Here is a 16,506-nt window from a genome sequence, read left to right on the forward strand (position 1 = left end):
CGGTACAAGCTTGCCTACAATCTCTGAGAAATAAAACTTAGCTGGCATGCCACAGGTACTTCTCAAGCAGGAGGGGCTGCTTTTCTAAATAGACTGTATGTATTATGGGTGGCTGCGTATCGGCATGCTGGCTGAGTTCCCTGTAGTAAGGAACTGACCACATTACTATTTGCAAACACAGGGTTCACTCAAGTGGTACTAAAAAGAGAAGAGGTGGGGCAAGCAGAGCTTTAAAAAGAAAAGAGCAGTCCCTCCAAGTTTGTACGTAAAAACCAACTGCGTTTTGGAGAAGGACGGTACCTGGAGATCTCACTCCCTGTGCTCCACTGAGGGCTGTGGTGAACAGTTTTCCAAATTCACTGCGTTTAAGATTTAAACAGCAGCTTGTTGCTTGTTGCGAGGGGATTCGCAGCGATCCTTGCGAGCGTTGCTTTTAAGCTGTGTTAAATTTGTGGCAAGAGTGTCAGGCATTTCATACTTGGCTTCCAAAAAAGAAAAAAAAAAAAAAAAAAGAAAGAGAGAGAGAAAAACCGACATGTGCGGGGAAGAAATCTCCCAGGAATTTCTTCAAGGTTGTAGTCAGACGCAGTAAGGACTAAAGTGACAAGAAAAGCAAGGCAAAGATAAAACTTGGTTTTGCGATAAGATGTCTGAGTGTAAAGTGGGAGATTGCAGAAACCTTTTGGGATTACACGTGCTCATCTTGTCCTGGATATGACTGAATACAAGCTAGTTTTTCTCTTGTGACAGTTCAAAAAACCCTCGAGATTATGTTTCTCTTCCTTGTTGCTTTTTTGCCAGTGGTTTTTCAAATCGGTTTTGTCAGCCTCGCAGCTCTGCAGCACTGGAACTGTCCTAATGGATACAGATTAAAGACTGAAAACTCTGCTTGTGTAGGTAAGTTGCTGACCCTTCACAGATTAAGAAAACTGCATTTCTGTTCTCTTAATTGAGCATTGTAATTTTCAAAGAGTTTTTTTACAGCCTGCTTGTGTGTTGTACTAGCAGAATCAATAAATCAGCTTCTCGGTATGTTTTGCGTTTCGTGATAAACAGAACTCATTTTATTTAGTTTGTTTTTTAGAAATCAGTCACTAGTCTGTCAGTTTAACTATCAGAAACCAGGATAAACTTTTATATGGTCATTGAGAGAGCTGAACTGTTCCCTAGTTACCAAAATTCCTTGCCATAGCTTTAGTGTCTCCGTATTTTCAAAACACATGCACGCACATATCGGTGCTTCTATCTATGTAAAATTTGTGTGTAGGTGTATTTTCTGTATGCATCTAGAAAGAATATTTTAATGATTATGTATTAGTATACACTTAGATGCGGGCTAGATAACTTTAAAAGCTACTCTGTTTATTGGTGCATGTAGATATGTATGCTTATATTTGATAATACGTCTCATACAATACATGAATCGCAGGTGTGTTTGATACTGTAGTACTAAAGTCTGGGTGAAATGTATGACGCTAATATTGGTATAATCACCTCCAGGGATTTGGAACATGTAAAATGCAGGTTCCTATTCTTTACAAAGTGTCAGACAAAGAATGACAGAACCCTTCTCCCTGCCCTGCTACCTTGAAGTCCAATTTCTTTTAGAAAGCCAGGGCCAATGAAGTCGTGGGCTTTGCAGTGAGGAGATGAGAAGACGCTCTGTAAGGATTCAAGCAAACAGACCTAATACTTGGAGTTAATGCTTTTGCCTCAGATTGCTTGGGCTTCAGAGGCTCTGACTCAGTTCTTGACATGACTCCAGTGATTTAATAACAGGTGCCTCCTCTGTGCCTTCTGCCAAGAAATACCATCTTGTAAGCAGAAAATAGAAGTATGCATGTTAAATGCTCTTGTACTGAGAGAGGAGGAGCTAGGCGTTTTTTGTGTACAACTGATAAACCTGACTGAAGGTTTATCTGAGAGCCAAACACACCTAGGGTGCTTCCACACTGACGCTTGAATTCGAATGAGAAGCATACTTCTGAAAGGAATCTCCACGCTGCCACCTCTCACTGCGCTTGTCTTCACGTTGCGGAGCACTCTCGAAGTGCACAAACTGGATTCCCTTTAGGCCACCCTAAACCAGAAGGTGTTTCTGTAGGAGAAGCATCTATCCTCTCCACTGTTGATGGCCGTTCGGTCCATGGGACCAGACTAGACCTGGTTCTCCGTAACCTCAACCTAAAATATATGCAGTGTGTACTTCACATCCTCAGCAACTGCTTTGCACAGCCTCTCCTATAGGTCCGCACTATTTGCTAATATGTATGTAGCTTCCACAAGCTAATTAGGATGTACGTTAGTTATGACTTCTACGTTACTGGGTTGCCTAATTAAAAGCTCACTTATAACAGGAGAATACTGACATGAAGAGAATTGCTTGGCTGTTGTTTAACGAGTCAAAATGCACTCTAAATACTGACATTCAAAAGGCTGTAAAGATGTGGTTTTTATTTCAGTTGACGTATTTCGCATACTGATGTTCATTGCTCTTCCATTAATGGAGACATAACCTGCCCTGCATGATGTCTCTTCTGTTGAAAATTAGATACATTCAGCTGCTGTATGAATGGGGGGACTCTAGTTAGAGGACCAAAACCGAACGGCTGTTAGCTTAGCAAACTCTGCAAGAAATAGTAGTAGAAGTAGTCTTTTGCATAAGGGCTAACATTACTCTGAGCAATTCCACGTAACGTAGAATAAATGAAAAATGAGATGTGCTAGGATATCTTTTTAGTTAGAAACCACTGGATTACAGGGGATTAAGCAAAGGTGAAATTTTGTTGTGAAATTTTGTCGTGAAATGTAAGACTGAAGGATGCTTTGGTGGAACGGATTTCCCCCGTGTGCTGGACACACACGCCATGCTCTGACCAGAAGACCGGACGTATGATATTCTAATTCATTAATTATGTGAGATAGAGGGTGCAGTGGAAGCAAGTGGTAGGAAGCTGGAGGCAGGCTTTGAAGGTAATAGTGGGGATACAAGTGGTGAGTGGGAGACATGACTCATACCACTGAACTGTGAACAATGACAGCAAGCTGAACTGTGGCTTGGCGACCATTCTTGGTGAGCTGTAATAAATATACCAATTGTAAAGTGTTCTTTTATCGTCTGTGACCGTGGTGGCTTCCTGCCAGCCATAAGGACTACCCTGAATTGAGAAGGTGTCGGCTCTCTGTTAGTGAACTGTTACAAGCGGCACTTGCTGGAAAGTGTGTAGGCTTTTCTAGATTTGTTTTCCATACTGCCACTACAGATGAAGGTCTAGGTCGTGCTCTTCTTACATTGCTAAATAGCTTACTTCTTAATTAGTTCCTTTTATTTCTAGGGATATTCAGAGATCAAAGACCTTCCCATCCTGTGGAAGGATAGTGAAATCTAACCCTAAATGTCTCACATAATTTTATACAGTTATTTTAAGAGAGATTATTTGAATCCTCACTTGGTATGCCAAGAGACGAGAGGCCTTTCTGAGGGGCCGTGCGTCCCACAACAGCAAGGTTTATAAGAGAGAAAGTATGGGAGAACAGATCATGAGCTCAGGACAAGACTGGTCTGGTGAATGAACATACCAATTTATCGGCAAGTTTTGATAGAATTGGAAGCATTTCTGCAATTTTTGACACTGCCATCTTGATTTAATAATTTATTTTAAGCTGATGTCAGGACTGGGGACTCAGCTACCTTTAAATAACTTGTCTTTCTTAGACCCTGCTGGAAACATAGAACCTTCTGCCTTCAAAGAAAAATGGTCTGGGCTATACAGGAGTTATTATACCTGCAAGGTGAAAATATGTGCATCGTTGGTCCTGGGAGAGCATTGATTTCTAACATATTCGACCATGTAAGCGTGCATGGTACACCAGGAGATGGGCCTTATGCCTGTTGGAATCAGTTGCCTGTGCCCTCCCGAAGTACCACTTTAACACCACTATTTTTTATTCTCTCGTGGTGTATAGATGCTTTTCCCACTGGAGACCAAAAAATTTCCCACATGGGGCTGTTTATCTGAAGAAGCCCCTAGAGCAGCCCCTTGCATTGTCAATTTTAGACTCGATACTAGTGCCTGTGAGTCTTGGGCTGCCCTAGGTAAATACATCACGTTCTGGATACTGCGAGACTGGTGGTGTACTTTGGCTTCAGGGCTGACTTTGAATACTCACTTTGTAAGTTTTAAAAGTGAAGGAATAGTTATTTGGAAAAAACCCCAAACTTAACAATACTGTAAAACAGTTTTTGAAGAAGGCAGTACACAACCTACGTTATTGAAGTTTTACCTAATCGTAGGTTCTTAAATTCTGCACATCTCTACTAACTTCTGGCATTAACTGATCAGACCTTGTCACTTCTTCAGGGCTGACATGCTGCACATTCCCACAGAGCTACAGCGGGCAATTGAAGGTGACAACTGCAGCTATCTAGGTCAGCTCTTTTGGTCAGATGCTTCTTTCTGTGTCTCAAGCTTTCCTCCTCTCTGTCTTACTGTTTGCCACTCTCCTGCCATGGAGCACTGGCGATGCGGAATATCAAGTTATTCCTCTTTGTATTGCATCTTTAAATTCACCTTAATTAGCTAAATCCTGGCCTCACTTTGCTCCATACAGCCTTCTGAAGACACACTGTTAAAGCTTCTTATGAGAAATACGAAATACCAAAGCCTTACTAATTCACAGCCCTCCTTTCTTTGCAAGCATCGCACGAGGAGCAGTAAGAGCCAAAGAAACGGGGAACTGTGTTGTCTACCCCTGTCATGACATAGGGATAAACCTGTTGAGACCCCACTGTATCCCTCTGTATTTCAGAAGAGCTGCAGTCGAGGCATGCTTGTTTCCTTGTCTTCAGTAGCTGTCTTCCAGCAAGCTTGCCTTGGGGAAAGATGCTTGAAAATATTGTTACCAAATAGTAGTCCGGAATTCTTGAACATGGGTCTGAACCCACAGACCAATTCATGAGAAGATTCCCATTGAATTCTCTGGAAATTGAATCCAGCTGGATGTGGACAAATACTATCTTTAGCTGGAAAAACTTTGATGAGAATAGGAAGGAGGCGACTGTGTTACAAGAAATGACAGAAATGGTGTCACACATCACACGAAGCTTAATCCTGAAGAGGGCTGAGGAGCAGACTCCAGGACCAATGACTAATACTGCAAGACTCATCATTGTTTTGCTCAGTGGAAAATAGCAGATGTTAATTGTGTGTTTTGTTTTAAACAAAACTGACTACTTTCTAGTATCTAATTTGAAACCTGATCTTAGAGGGTGCTGGATGACAATATTTGCTGATGCTTTTCAAAGAGGGCCAGGTGATAGCTTCATGAACGTCACCTTTGAAAGGCAAGCCAATAACAGTAGGTTGAAAGTTGCATGATCTGGGAGGTAGAGGTCCATTTTGTAGTTACTAATTTACACACAGAATTTATTTCAAAGACGAAACCAAAATATATTTTTTTCCATTCTAGTGCCCAAAGCCTTGAGATCTCAGTCCAGAAAGGTAGAAAACTAAAGATGTTGTAGTCCCTTGAGATCTTTTTTGCCATTTCTCTTCAAGATGTCTACAAGTGGTTTCTGAATTTTATTTCAATTCTAAATTTGATTCTAATTTATACTTGATTAAATCATATGATTGCCCTTGCTGTCATATCTGTGATATGATCACCTCTGTGGCTCTGGACTGGGAGAATCCAGGAGTTGATAACCACCTTATTGTATTCATGTTGTATTTCTTACCGTAGTACTTGAGCACTTCACAGCCTCTATCCTCTGAAAAACTGAGAGTGAGCAGGTTGTACTTCAAACTTCATTTAAAATTAGAGAGAGGAGATACTGAGCTGTGCCACATCTACTTTATTGTCACCTGCTGATAGATGGAGCATCTTTTTCCATTTCTGGCTATTTTCTGTTCTTTGAGCTGTATGCTTTTAACAAAATAGATGAAAGGGACAGGCTGCTTTCTCTGTAACCCCGATGAAATTTCATGTTCAGCCTCATTGCAAAGATTATGGTGGTGGCTAGATATAGCGGTTTGAATTAATCCCCAGTCTAACTCCACAGGAACCAAATTTGAATGAGGTTATTTGAATGTGTGTATCTGCACATGTATATTTTATGTATGTAATGTATGTATTTGGGGCCATAATGAAACACAAGTTCTGGCTCACTGTGGTTTCTCTGTATCCCTGCCAGGCATACTAATGCTTCACCTTCTGCAATCAGCGCATTTCTCAGGACTCTCAATAAAGTAGCATAATTGTATGCAAAGTCATTGAGAGCTGCCAACATCATGATGACATGATTCATCGTTTTTGCTGATTCTCAAGGCATTTTTTGCATAAAGAAGCCTTTGAGAACTGAGCAGAACCTCATTCTTCCTTTCAGGGCTGGCTGTCAGGGCACTGCAGACAGCTTTTGTGTTCACTAAGCCGATTTCTTTCACAGGGTAAAGTTCCCACTGGGGGATGTGGTTGCCAGGACACGTAAAACAGCTACAGCAGGATGCAACTCCGCGCTTTGCTTTGGCACTAAGAGTGCAGGTGAAGGCACTGCGAGTTACACCTGATGGATGGTTTTATGATCGAGTTCTCCTAAACCTTAAGAAACAGCCTTTTTGTTTGTTTGTTTGTTTGGGTTTTTTTTGTAGTTTAAGCAAAGAAGAGAACGTGTTAAGCATAGGACCCTCTTCCATTGTTAGTGCCATAAAAGCTGGGTGTTCGCAGCGCTGCGGCGTGTTTTACAATAGTGCCGTGTCTGTTGGCCCTTCCTGTTTACCGCTGGAAGGGGCATTCTCCGGCGGACGAGTCGCCTGTCGCCGCTGCGCCCCTTGTCTTTTATTGGGCGGTTATTCTTCCACTATAGCCTTTCTTCAGCTGGGGCGGTTGCTTGCTTTTCAGTATGTGTGGGATTTGCTTTATTATGTAAACTTTGGTGGTGGTGAAAACGGGCAGATTGATAACCCTGAAATCCTCTCTTCAAGTACAATTACTGGGGAGGCAGTGTAAATTCTTGTAGCCTGATCAATGAGCGTGCTCTTTCTTGGAGAGTCAGTTTTGTACACTCATATAAAGCTGGAAAATCCATCCTGTAAATAACAGGTCATTGTCCAGTTGCCTTGGTACCTAGCTCAGTAACCTGTGCTTGGTTAAAGCGTGTCTTCCCAGTCTTGACTGGAGAATACCCACTGGTATTTTTTGTGGTAGCTAGTTCCCTAGTGAATCACACTTCCTGTTAAAATGTGAATTTAATGTCTAAACTTGATTTCCCTGGCTTCAGTTCTCAGCCATCAGTCCTTGTTAAATCTTCCCTGCAAAAGGTTATAGTGTCCTTCAGATAATCTGGTACTTTTTCTTTGTGAAAGTATTTATATACTGTGATCAATCCTTCTCCCAAGTTTCTTTCTGATACTCTAAGCAGACGGAGCTCTTTAGGTGTCTCACAGAAAGGCACATTTCCTTACCCTCAAATCAGGCTTTATATTTTTCAGGATCCTTTAGCAACCTGTATCTGAGAAATACAAAGAGCATGGCAATATAGTCTAACTGCTGCCATATACAGAAGTAAAATTATTTCCCCACTGTCATTGATTTCTCCTGTGTTTTTATATATTGTGGTTTGAATTTTCTTGCCCAGTAACACTCTCAGAGGTCAGCTTTCTGTCCAGTATGAACAAAAATCCTTTTCAGAGTAAGCACTTTTCCAGATACAATCTGTAGGTCAGGACTATCTTTCTTATTCTTATTTAATGTGCTCTTTATTGTGATTAAATAATAGTTCTTTCATCCGTGTTTCACGTTGCTTGGTCAAATGACCTCTGTCTTTAGCAATCTTGCATCTACACCATTGCCTTTATCACCCATACTTGTGATTTCCTCAGAGAAATCACATCAGATTCATTTAACATAAAAGTACATTGACTAACACGAACTACATTATAGCCTTTATCAACAGAGTCTTGCACCTGCTTTTGTACTGGTGACTAGATCAGATTAACTGGCCGGCTTAGTCAGCCAGTTACTCCATTTGAAAACCAGTGCAGCAGGGATAGATGCAGACAGTGTTCAGACTCCTTCACGTCTCTGCTAACACTGACCACAGCGGTGACAATGAGCTGGGGTCACCAAAGCCCTCCTGTATGGGTTATCAAAGAGCCCTTTATTTTTAATGCCATCCTGGCAATGTTAGCCAGGAGTAGCTAGTTTTAAACTGGCAACCTGGAGCTCACGGTTTCTGTAGCCCATTAAACAAAACTTTTAAGCCAGTCAAACCTTTCTAGAGGGGATTTGGAGGAGTTACTCCTTTAATGCTGTGGAGAATGGCATGTACATCCCTAGTACGTGTGGGAAAATATGCTCCTGAAAGCTGATTGTTTGAAGAAGATTGTGGGTTAGAATTAGAGTGCTTTATGCAATTAAGTTGCTGAAAATGCTTCTGCTTTACCTTCATGATCTGTTCAACAGAAATCAGTTGCATGTGCTCTGATTATTTTTCATACATTGTCAAATTAGTTCATCTGCTATGTGGAACATACCATTGTGGGAAAACTCTGAAAACAATATGGAAACATTCCCTAGTCTGTACAGACATGTTAGATGGCTGTGAAGCATTGACGTTCTTTTTGAACAACTTTGATACCTGCCACAGAAGAAACCCCTAAATACTTCTGTTGCACTTAGTTTTTTAAAGCAACCCTGGAAGTGTTGAAGGCCAGGTTGGACGGGGCTTTGAGCAACCTGGTCTAGTGGAAGGTGCCCCTGCCCATGGCAGGGGGGTTGGAACTAGATGATCTTTAAGGTCCCATCCAACACAAACCATTCTGTGATTCTATGAGACAGTTTCCTAGACCCATGGGATATCAGAGATCTGGTTGCTTAGCTCTCCCTAGGTTACTGAGAGAGAAAGTTTCTTTAAAAGTGCTGGTGTGAGCTGGTTAAATTGCAGTTCCTTGTAGTTATCATGAGGTGCCATTTCTGATCTTCTTTGAACGAGGGGAGTCCTCACCTAACTCTCACAGCCGTCCTGAAGCACTGTGATAATTTGCACTTGATTCAAATGATCATCTAAGATAAGTTATCCAAGGAGAAGCTCTTCTTCCATGGCCCTAAATTCTTCATCAGGAATACAGGAAAAAAGCCAAAAAATTGTTGTGAGCTATACTTGGAATAACTCAATACATATATGTAGTTTTGGTTATGAATCAATGTCCTTTAGCAACTTAATCAAATGTGTCTCTAAAATAATTTGTGTTGATTCCTTTGTTCCTGTGTGTGCAAAGTCAGACAATAAAACCCACAACAAAAGGCACTGACATTAAATAGATCTTGGGCAGGGAAAAAGCTGCTCCTTGGAGCAACCCTCACAGTGGTTATACAAGAAATACACCAGGATATGGTACTGCCAGATGTCAAGCACCTTGGGAAGTTACTATCGGATGAACTTCTTTTCAGTAGAAACTGAAGTTTATCTACATTTTCTGGGACAATCATCCATGGTACTGCCAAAGGGGTTAATTTCTTTCTCCCTTAGTGTAAAATACGCTCCTCAGCGGTGACCTTTTTTTGAAAAATAAGGTCCTTAATTTAGGACTTAATTAATAGTTACTGCCTCAAGCCCTGAAGAAACACCATAAATACATCAAATATCTTTTCATTCCTAAAAGCTCTAGCCTAATCTACCAGTTTTCTAATTAGTCTGCTTGTTTCCTTGGTTTGGGCTTGTTGCTGTCAGAATATAGTGGGGTGTTTAGTGTTTTGTATGTATTTTTGAGAGTTGATTCAAACCAAAATGAGCTCAATGTGGAACTCACTGCTGTGGCAGTCTGTTTGCTGCTTTGCTGTTTTGCAAAGTTTGTTAATTTGTTGGCAAAACTACTACTGTGGAAGCAGCTGCAGACAGCATTTGCATAGCAAATGATAATGCAAATCACAGAAATGGAGTACGAGACCGGTCTGTTCCCTGTGTTTGGGCAATCAGAGACTGGAGTGCCCAGACACTAGGGAGAATGGTAATTTCCCTGGACAGTCTTCTGGGAAAAAAAAAATATCACTGTGCATGTGACAACGGACAAAACAATGATGCTGAAACCAATGCATGAAGCAATATGACCATCCTCCTCTCCTTTTTTAATGATGGGATATTAAATTTTGTGACCAATTTATTATTAGATAACTATGTCAAGGGTAGTCTTGCTCTTTGCTGCTTTTCCTAGCTGAATTTTCGTGATCTGTTCAAAAACGTGTTTCAGATATCGACGAATGCCTTGAAGGTGGTTTGGGAACCTGTGGCCAAACCTGTATCAATGTTCCAGGGTCCTACATCTGCTCCTGTTTGCCTGGCTACACTTTGGCTGTTGACAAACGGTCTTGCTATGTGAACGGTAAGGTCATTTTCTTTTTTGATGACTAAAAAAGAGCTTTAGAGATTTAGCTAACATTATTTTTCAAAGCGAACCATGCCCAGCTGGTCCCTACTGGACAGCAACTGGGGTGCTCTGGTTTGCTGATGGAAAAGCTGCCTCTTCTACTGTGTAGGTAAGTGGCAAGGCCAAAAGTGGGTGCCACAGAGGAGTGATGGTGAAGAATGGAAAGTATGGTGGTGGGAAGCTGAATGAACATATGAAAACAAACAAATGAAACTAAACAATTACTTCCTGTTTAGTAGACACACTCTCTGTGCGCTCGGAACTGTAAAATCTCTTATCCCGTCATTACTACTTCCAGGAAAACACGACAGAACACAAGATTTCGCAGCCTTTGCATCTTCCCGTGTGTTGGTGTCGATGTCTTTCCAGTGTGTTTAGGTTCTAGGGACAGTGCTGTGAAATCGTAAGCAGGAAGCCCTTATTTTTGGTTTGGCCCGTTGGCAGTTTCTTAATAAACGTGAGTGCTACTGTGAGTTCGTTCTCTCCCTTGCTCTGTCCTGAGTGTATAAATTCGTTTTTGAATGTGTAAGATGCATTTAAATTTTAACAGTTTTCAGTCCTTCTAAGAGGAAAATATCCACAGTTGTGGCCTTTGAATAACCTTCATTTTGTCCTCAACTGATGCTACCCAGGGAAAAAAAAATCCGGTTGGATTTTATGATTGGTTTAACTCTCTATTGCATCCAGAGTATGAGGTGGGAGTGCTCTGAAGTTCACCCCTCACCTCTCCACCTTGGTTTCCTGAATGTCTGGTTTTGGTTCCTGTCTGGGATATGCTACAGCTCCCTTCTGACCCAGGAGCTCAGGTTTTCTTTTTCTGACTAATGTTTGCCTGGGACTCTCGCTAATGCAGAGATGGGATGTGACAGGGCACGTTTCTGACCCAAGAAGTAGGAGATGTACTTGAGTCCCTCTGCATGTAGCCTTTGGGACCATGAACATAACCAAAAGTATTCTGTGCAGCTCCCAAATTGGCACCAACACGATTACTTCAGTCAGCTCCTAGAATCATCATTATTGACAGCAACACGTGACTCAGAAAGACCCAGGCTGGATTATTTGTAGTCCTGCCTAAGCATCTCTTGCCCCTTAAATAGCATTTTTAATTTTTTTTAATCAAATGTTTTGTAAACTCTTCACTTCTGAACTGAAGAGAAGTGAAAACAAACACATTACCTCAAAGCAAAATATGTGCACAGTTATCTTTCAGAGAACAATCCTGCCTTAATATTGGAGGACTTCAACTTTTTTTAACATTATTACTAACATTTACAGCACCAGTAGAAAGTGAGTGATGGTTCAACAGCTACTGTGATGGATAAGGAAGCCTTATGCTAGGTGTAAACCCTTCTGTAGGGGGTACACCAAGCGAAAGACCCTCACATTTTAGAGACAGGAAGCTCTTTGATGCAGGTGTTGTTTACCTGTTCATTAAACTCCTGACAAAATTAAGTCTCAAATCTGACTGGTGCCTCTGCAATCAAAATTAGATTTGTTCCGACTCTGTTCCATTTACAGCCCTCATTCATGGGCACCTGATAGGAAATTCAGAGAGTGAAAAGGACAAAACCAAAGTATATAAATGCTCTCGGTCAACGAATTGGCAAAAATGCAGGCGGTGCAGCTGTCAAATTCCTGAGATAAATCAACCTTGCTACACTTCACCATTCATTTACCATTTACGCAAAGCAAGTCTTCATAGTTTAAATATTCTCACATGGGGTTGCTCAGTGCAAATAGCAGCAGGAAAAGGGAGTCACTAAAATCCTAGAAGCAGCTGTTATAACTGGGTGATAGCATGAAAACTTGAGTTACAAAACAGTCTGTTAGTATAGAAAGAGAGTGCTGATCATCTCCCTTGTGAACAGAAGAAAATTACATCTTGGGTGCTTGTCAGAACTTTCTGCCTAACTTTCTCTTCACTTGGAGACATCAAAATTGGACTCATTCCTCTGCTGCGAAAGGGGTTGAATCAAACAACCTTACAACCATGATGAAGGTGGAGCATCTGGCTAAAATTTGTAGAAAGTGATGTCAGTTGAGTTTAAAGCCTCAGGTTTCATGCTAATAGTAAAGATATTTAGCTAAAAGGTTGCAAAACTGGTCAATAAAACCAGTTTAATTTTCAAAAGTATCTGTGCAAGAAAACTGTTGATAGTGCATCTTTGATGACATCCAACCCTCATAAATGGAGAGTCACTGTGCATTGCAGGAAGATCAATTCAACAAGTGATTAGGCAGGCGTGAAAGCTGTCATTCTGTTGGATCTATATCAATAATTGCATTTCAAAGTCACTTGGTTAGAGCATTACTTGTATGCCATGATCTGTTGTTGCAGGCAACCATGTTATAAATCCCCACCATTACCACCACAATGGGCTTTCTTCTTCGAATGGTGTTTTAGTGGTAAAATAAAGACTAGGTTGTATACCCCCAATTTTTAATTTTTTTTTTTTATTAGAAAAGAAACCAATTTCTTTTTAAAATGAATGCTAAAATATGACTGGTTACATAAAAACTCCTTTCCTCTGCTACACATTTGATAGACATACATGATATTCAAATTGTCTATATGAAAACCATTGTGGTTTGGAAATGCAGTTAAGGTTTCTTGAGCAACCTTAACCCTGCCCTATGGTGATACCCTAAAAATAACAAAGAGGACTTGATAAAACTATGTTAATGTGATCTGCAGTCCCAACCATTATGTCCTACTAATTGTACTTCCATACTTATCACCTGGTTTTAAGGCTGCATTAAGGCTATTTGGATCATCCTAGTTGCTCATCGCTTTCAACCTTAATTGGATTTATGGAGTTTGAGGCATAATTGGAACTCCTTTCATTTTAACATATTTTATGTTAAGTTACTGATAGGCTTTTACCCTTCACTCAGTATGAATAGAGTTTTTGTCTGGAAGAAGTTGTTGCTGTTGAGCTCTAGGAGCTTTAAGTACAGGTCTTTTGGTTTCCTTCAGCTCTCTGCATCTCGAGAAACCTCCACAGTCTCTAGCTTCTTCCTTTGCCCTGTCTTGTGATCTTCAATTTCCCTGCTTGGATAGTTAAAGTGAGACTCCAGACCACCTCTCTGCTATAGCGCAATAGTTGGAAGCAGTCTTCAACTTGGAGACATGTCCATGGCATAATTCTTCTAATCTCTGTTGGCATGCATGCAATGGTTCTTCTGAACTCTGACTAGGCTGTAGGATTTGGGATTAGGGGTAACAACCACTGCAATCTCAGTTTCATGACTCAGATCTTTGACCTAACTTTCAGCATTAAATGTGAAAGGACCATTACATTTATATCTTTCTGGTTCTCTGTGATATGCCTGGAAAGTTATCATTAAAATATGAAAGAGATTATTAGATCCTGAACTTTCTCTTTGGCTAGTAAAATGCTGATGCTAACTTAATGCGGCAAAAGTGCAATGCTTATCTATTAATTAGTCTCTTTTTGTTTTCTCCACACCAGACCCTGCACCATTCCTACTTTTTAGCCATGGAAATGCCATCTTTAGAATTGACACTGAAGGGACTAATCATGAAAGATTGGTGGCTGATACTGGTCAGTCAACGCTTATGGATTTTTATTATACAGAAGAGAAAGTGTATTGGGTAGACTCTGAAAGGCGACTACTTCAAAGAATTCACCTGAATGGCACAAAACGAGAGGTAAAGTAATCAGTTCTCTGTAATTCTCCAAGTTAATGGGCATAAAACCCTCCATGGAAACCACCTGCTCTTTAGGTACAATTCTGCTGTTCCTGTTCATTGATTAGCACTTTAGACTTATTAGTTTTTGCTGTCGCAATAGTTATGGTCCTGAGTCTAGGCTGTTTTACTGGCATTCCCAGTACATTTAGTATTTCCTGTGGATCAAGCGAAGGGGAGTTAAAAATGAAGGAGGGGAAATTCAGACAAACTAAAGCTTTGAAGACAATAATGTTTCTATCAGTTTTAAATTAATTCCTGGCATTATGGAAGTTTGTCTTCCAGATTACTGTAACTCAAACTGGCACAAATGGTATGAGAAGAATGTGCTAGAATTCCTACTCATTTTTTCTCAAACCTTTTATTGGTTTCTATGGTTGCATAAATGCTTCTTTTAGCACTTCATCCTTTGTTCAGAGAAAGCTGTGCAGTTCATTGCATCTGGCTGATTAAGAAGGGCAGGCAGGCTGTTGTGGCTGAACTTCAATGCTGTGAGGGTCGTCTTTTGTTTGAGAGAGATTGCCAGTGTTCCTGTACCCATGTGGAGTCTTCACTGATGTATTTTACGCTGATTTTTAAAGATCAGGGTCCAGCAACAGTGTGTTAGGAAGTCTTCCATCCGTAACAGTCTAGGTCTGTGTGCTTCATGGTGTGCCAAATGCAAGAAGTTGTAGCTAAAATGTTAGTGCAGTGTAATTCTCATGGAGAACAGTTTCCCTTTTCGCAGGGGGTCAGTCAGTTCAGAAGGAGTATGTGTAAGTAGAAAGACCTAATGAAAGTGATTAAAGAATAAGAAAGAGAAATATCTACCGGCCTGAGAGAAAATGAAGCAGGCAAAGGAATGAAATGGGACGCTTCAGCCTGGCACTTTCTTCCCTACATTGAAAGTCAAATTTAGGGTAATCATTAATATGCTTCTCGTTGTCAACTTTTTTTTTTTTTTTTCCCCCAGAGACTATGTTACATAGACAAAGGCATTTCAGGATTTGCTATTGACTGGGTAAATCAGGACATTCTCTGGGCCAATAGACAGAAAGCAACCATAGAAGCGACAGACATGAATGGGAAGAAACGCCGAGTCCTTCTAAGAGATGTTGGTCATCCCACAAAGATTACCATTGATGCTGAACAAAGGTAATTTTAACTAGGTTAGTAATTTCACTGAAATGGACTCAAAATATGCGAAGTACTATGATTGCGGCTTATAGGCTGCTGGGCTAGTCTGTGCGCAGTGTATTATCTGTAGTCCAATACCTCCTTGAACTTTGACAAAGGAGGATAAAAGATTAATAAGCATATAAGAGATAAATAGAAAAGCGCATGAGAAAAGCCCACTGAAGTCTAATGCAGAATCTATACCTCTTGGTCATCAGGGAAAATTTTGCTAGTGAGGAGAACTGAGGGAATAGAGGGATTTCTGGTCCTTTCTCAAAGACAGCAAAGTTTCAGGGCAGCAGAAAGCAGGATTAGAGCAGCAAGGGAAATGATGCCTGCAAATGCTGGGAGTCCTTTGTGCTCCAAACCTGGCACGCTTAGAATATAAATGGGTATGTTTTCTGAAAAAAGGTCTAAACTTACACTTTTGCTCCCGTTTCCCTTGCCTCTTTGTCAGCTGCTCTGAATATTGGTTCTGAATCTACTGTCGCTACTTTGTGTCAGTAGTAATTTGGCCTTCGTAAAGATGCTACTTTCGGCTTCAAGCCATTTACCCTGAGAACCACGCTCACGTAAGAGATTTGGCCTCTTCAGGAGTTCTTAATATTAATTGTCACAGTGGTCTCTCCGTGTAATTCCTCTTTACACATAAACCTCTTCCATTAAAGTTGCAAAAATAAAAGCTTGAGGAGACTTTGAGATGCTTCTGTTTCGTACAGCAAAAGCATGTTTTTGTTGCCACTTTTGATTTGCAGTAAAGTTGCTCAGCAGTGTGTGAAACTATTTTAATATCAAGGCTTATGTGTCCTTTCCTAGTACTTTTATACATAAACCAATCTTCTGATGCTAGTAGCAGTGCTAGTATTCTTTGGAGTCTTGTTATTTGGGTAGGATTTAAAGGCCTGAACATCAGCCTATATATATATTTTTTTTTTTTCTGATTTGCTTTTGAGTGTAGTATTTGCCAATCTTGGAAATATTCACAAATCCTCAAACCCCACTGTCAAATGCCATCAACAGACGTGTTACAAATGGCATTACAGGGGTATATTTGCTGAACTTAGGCAAAGGTTTGGGGAGGGTCAGGTGCGTATATTCACCTAGGTGTGATGATTGACCATGGATAAAAGCTGTACTCGTGTGCTTACGGGGAGGCCAGCAAGCCAGTAATAAACTGTAAAGAAAGTAGACTCCAAGAAGTCTGACATCATTTTTATG

General features: G+C 40.7%; 1 protein-coding gene across 1 annotated transcript in view; it reads left to right on the forward strand.

Moving 5' to 3' along the window:
* The first annotated feature begins 770 nt into the window (after positions 1-770).
* EGF (epidermal growth factor) overlaps positions 771-16,506 on the forward strand; it is a 60,666-nt gene continuing 44,930 nt past the window's right edge. The window contains exons 1-4 of the mRNA XM_009808693.2: positions 771-897; positions 10,245-10,376; positions 13,895-14,094; positions 15,086-15,267. Of these exons, the coding sequence (XP_009806995.2) occupies positions 771-897; positions 10,245-10,376; positions 13,895-14,094; positions 15,086-15,267 (641 nt within the window). The remainder of the gene's footprint in view (positions 898-10,244; positions 10,377-13,894; positions 14,095-15,085; positions 15,268-16,506) is intronic.

This window comes from Gavia stellata, chromosome 5, assembly GCF_030936135.1.
Source record: "Gavia stellata isolate bGavSte3 chromosome 5, bGavSte3.hap2, whole genome shotgun sequence".
NCBI lineage: Eukaryota > Metazoa > Chordata > Aves > Gaviiformes > Gaviidae > Gavia > Gavia stellata.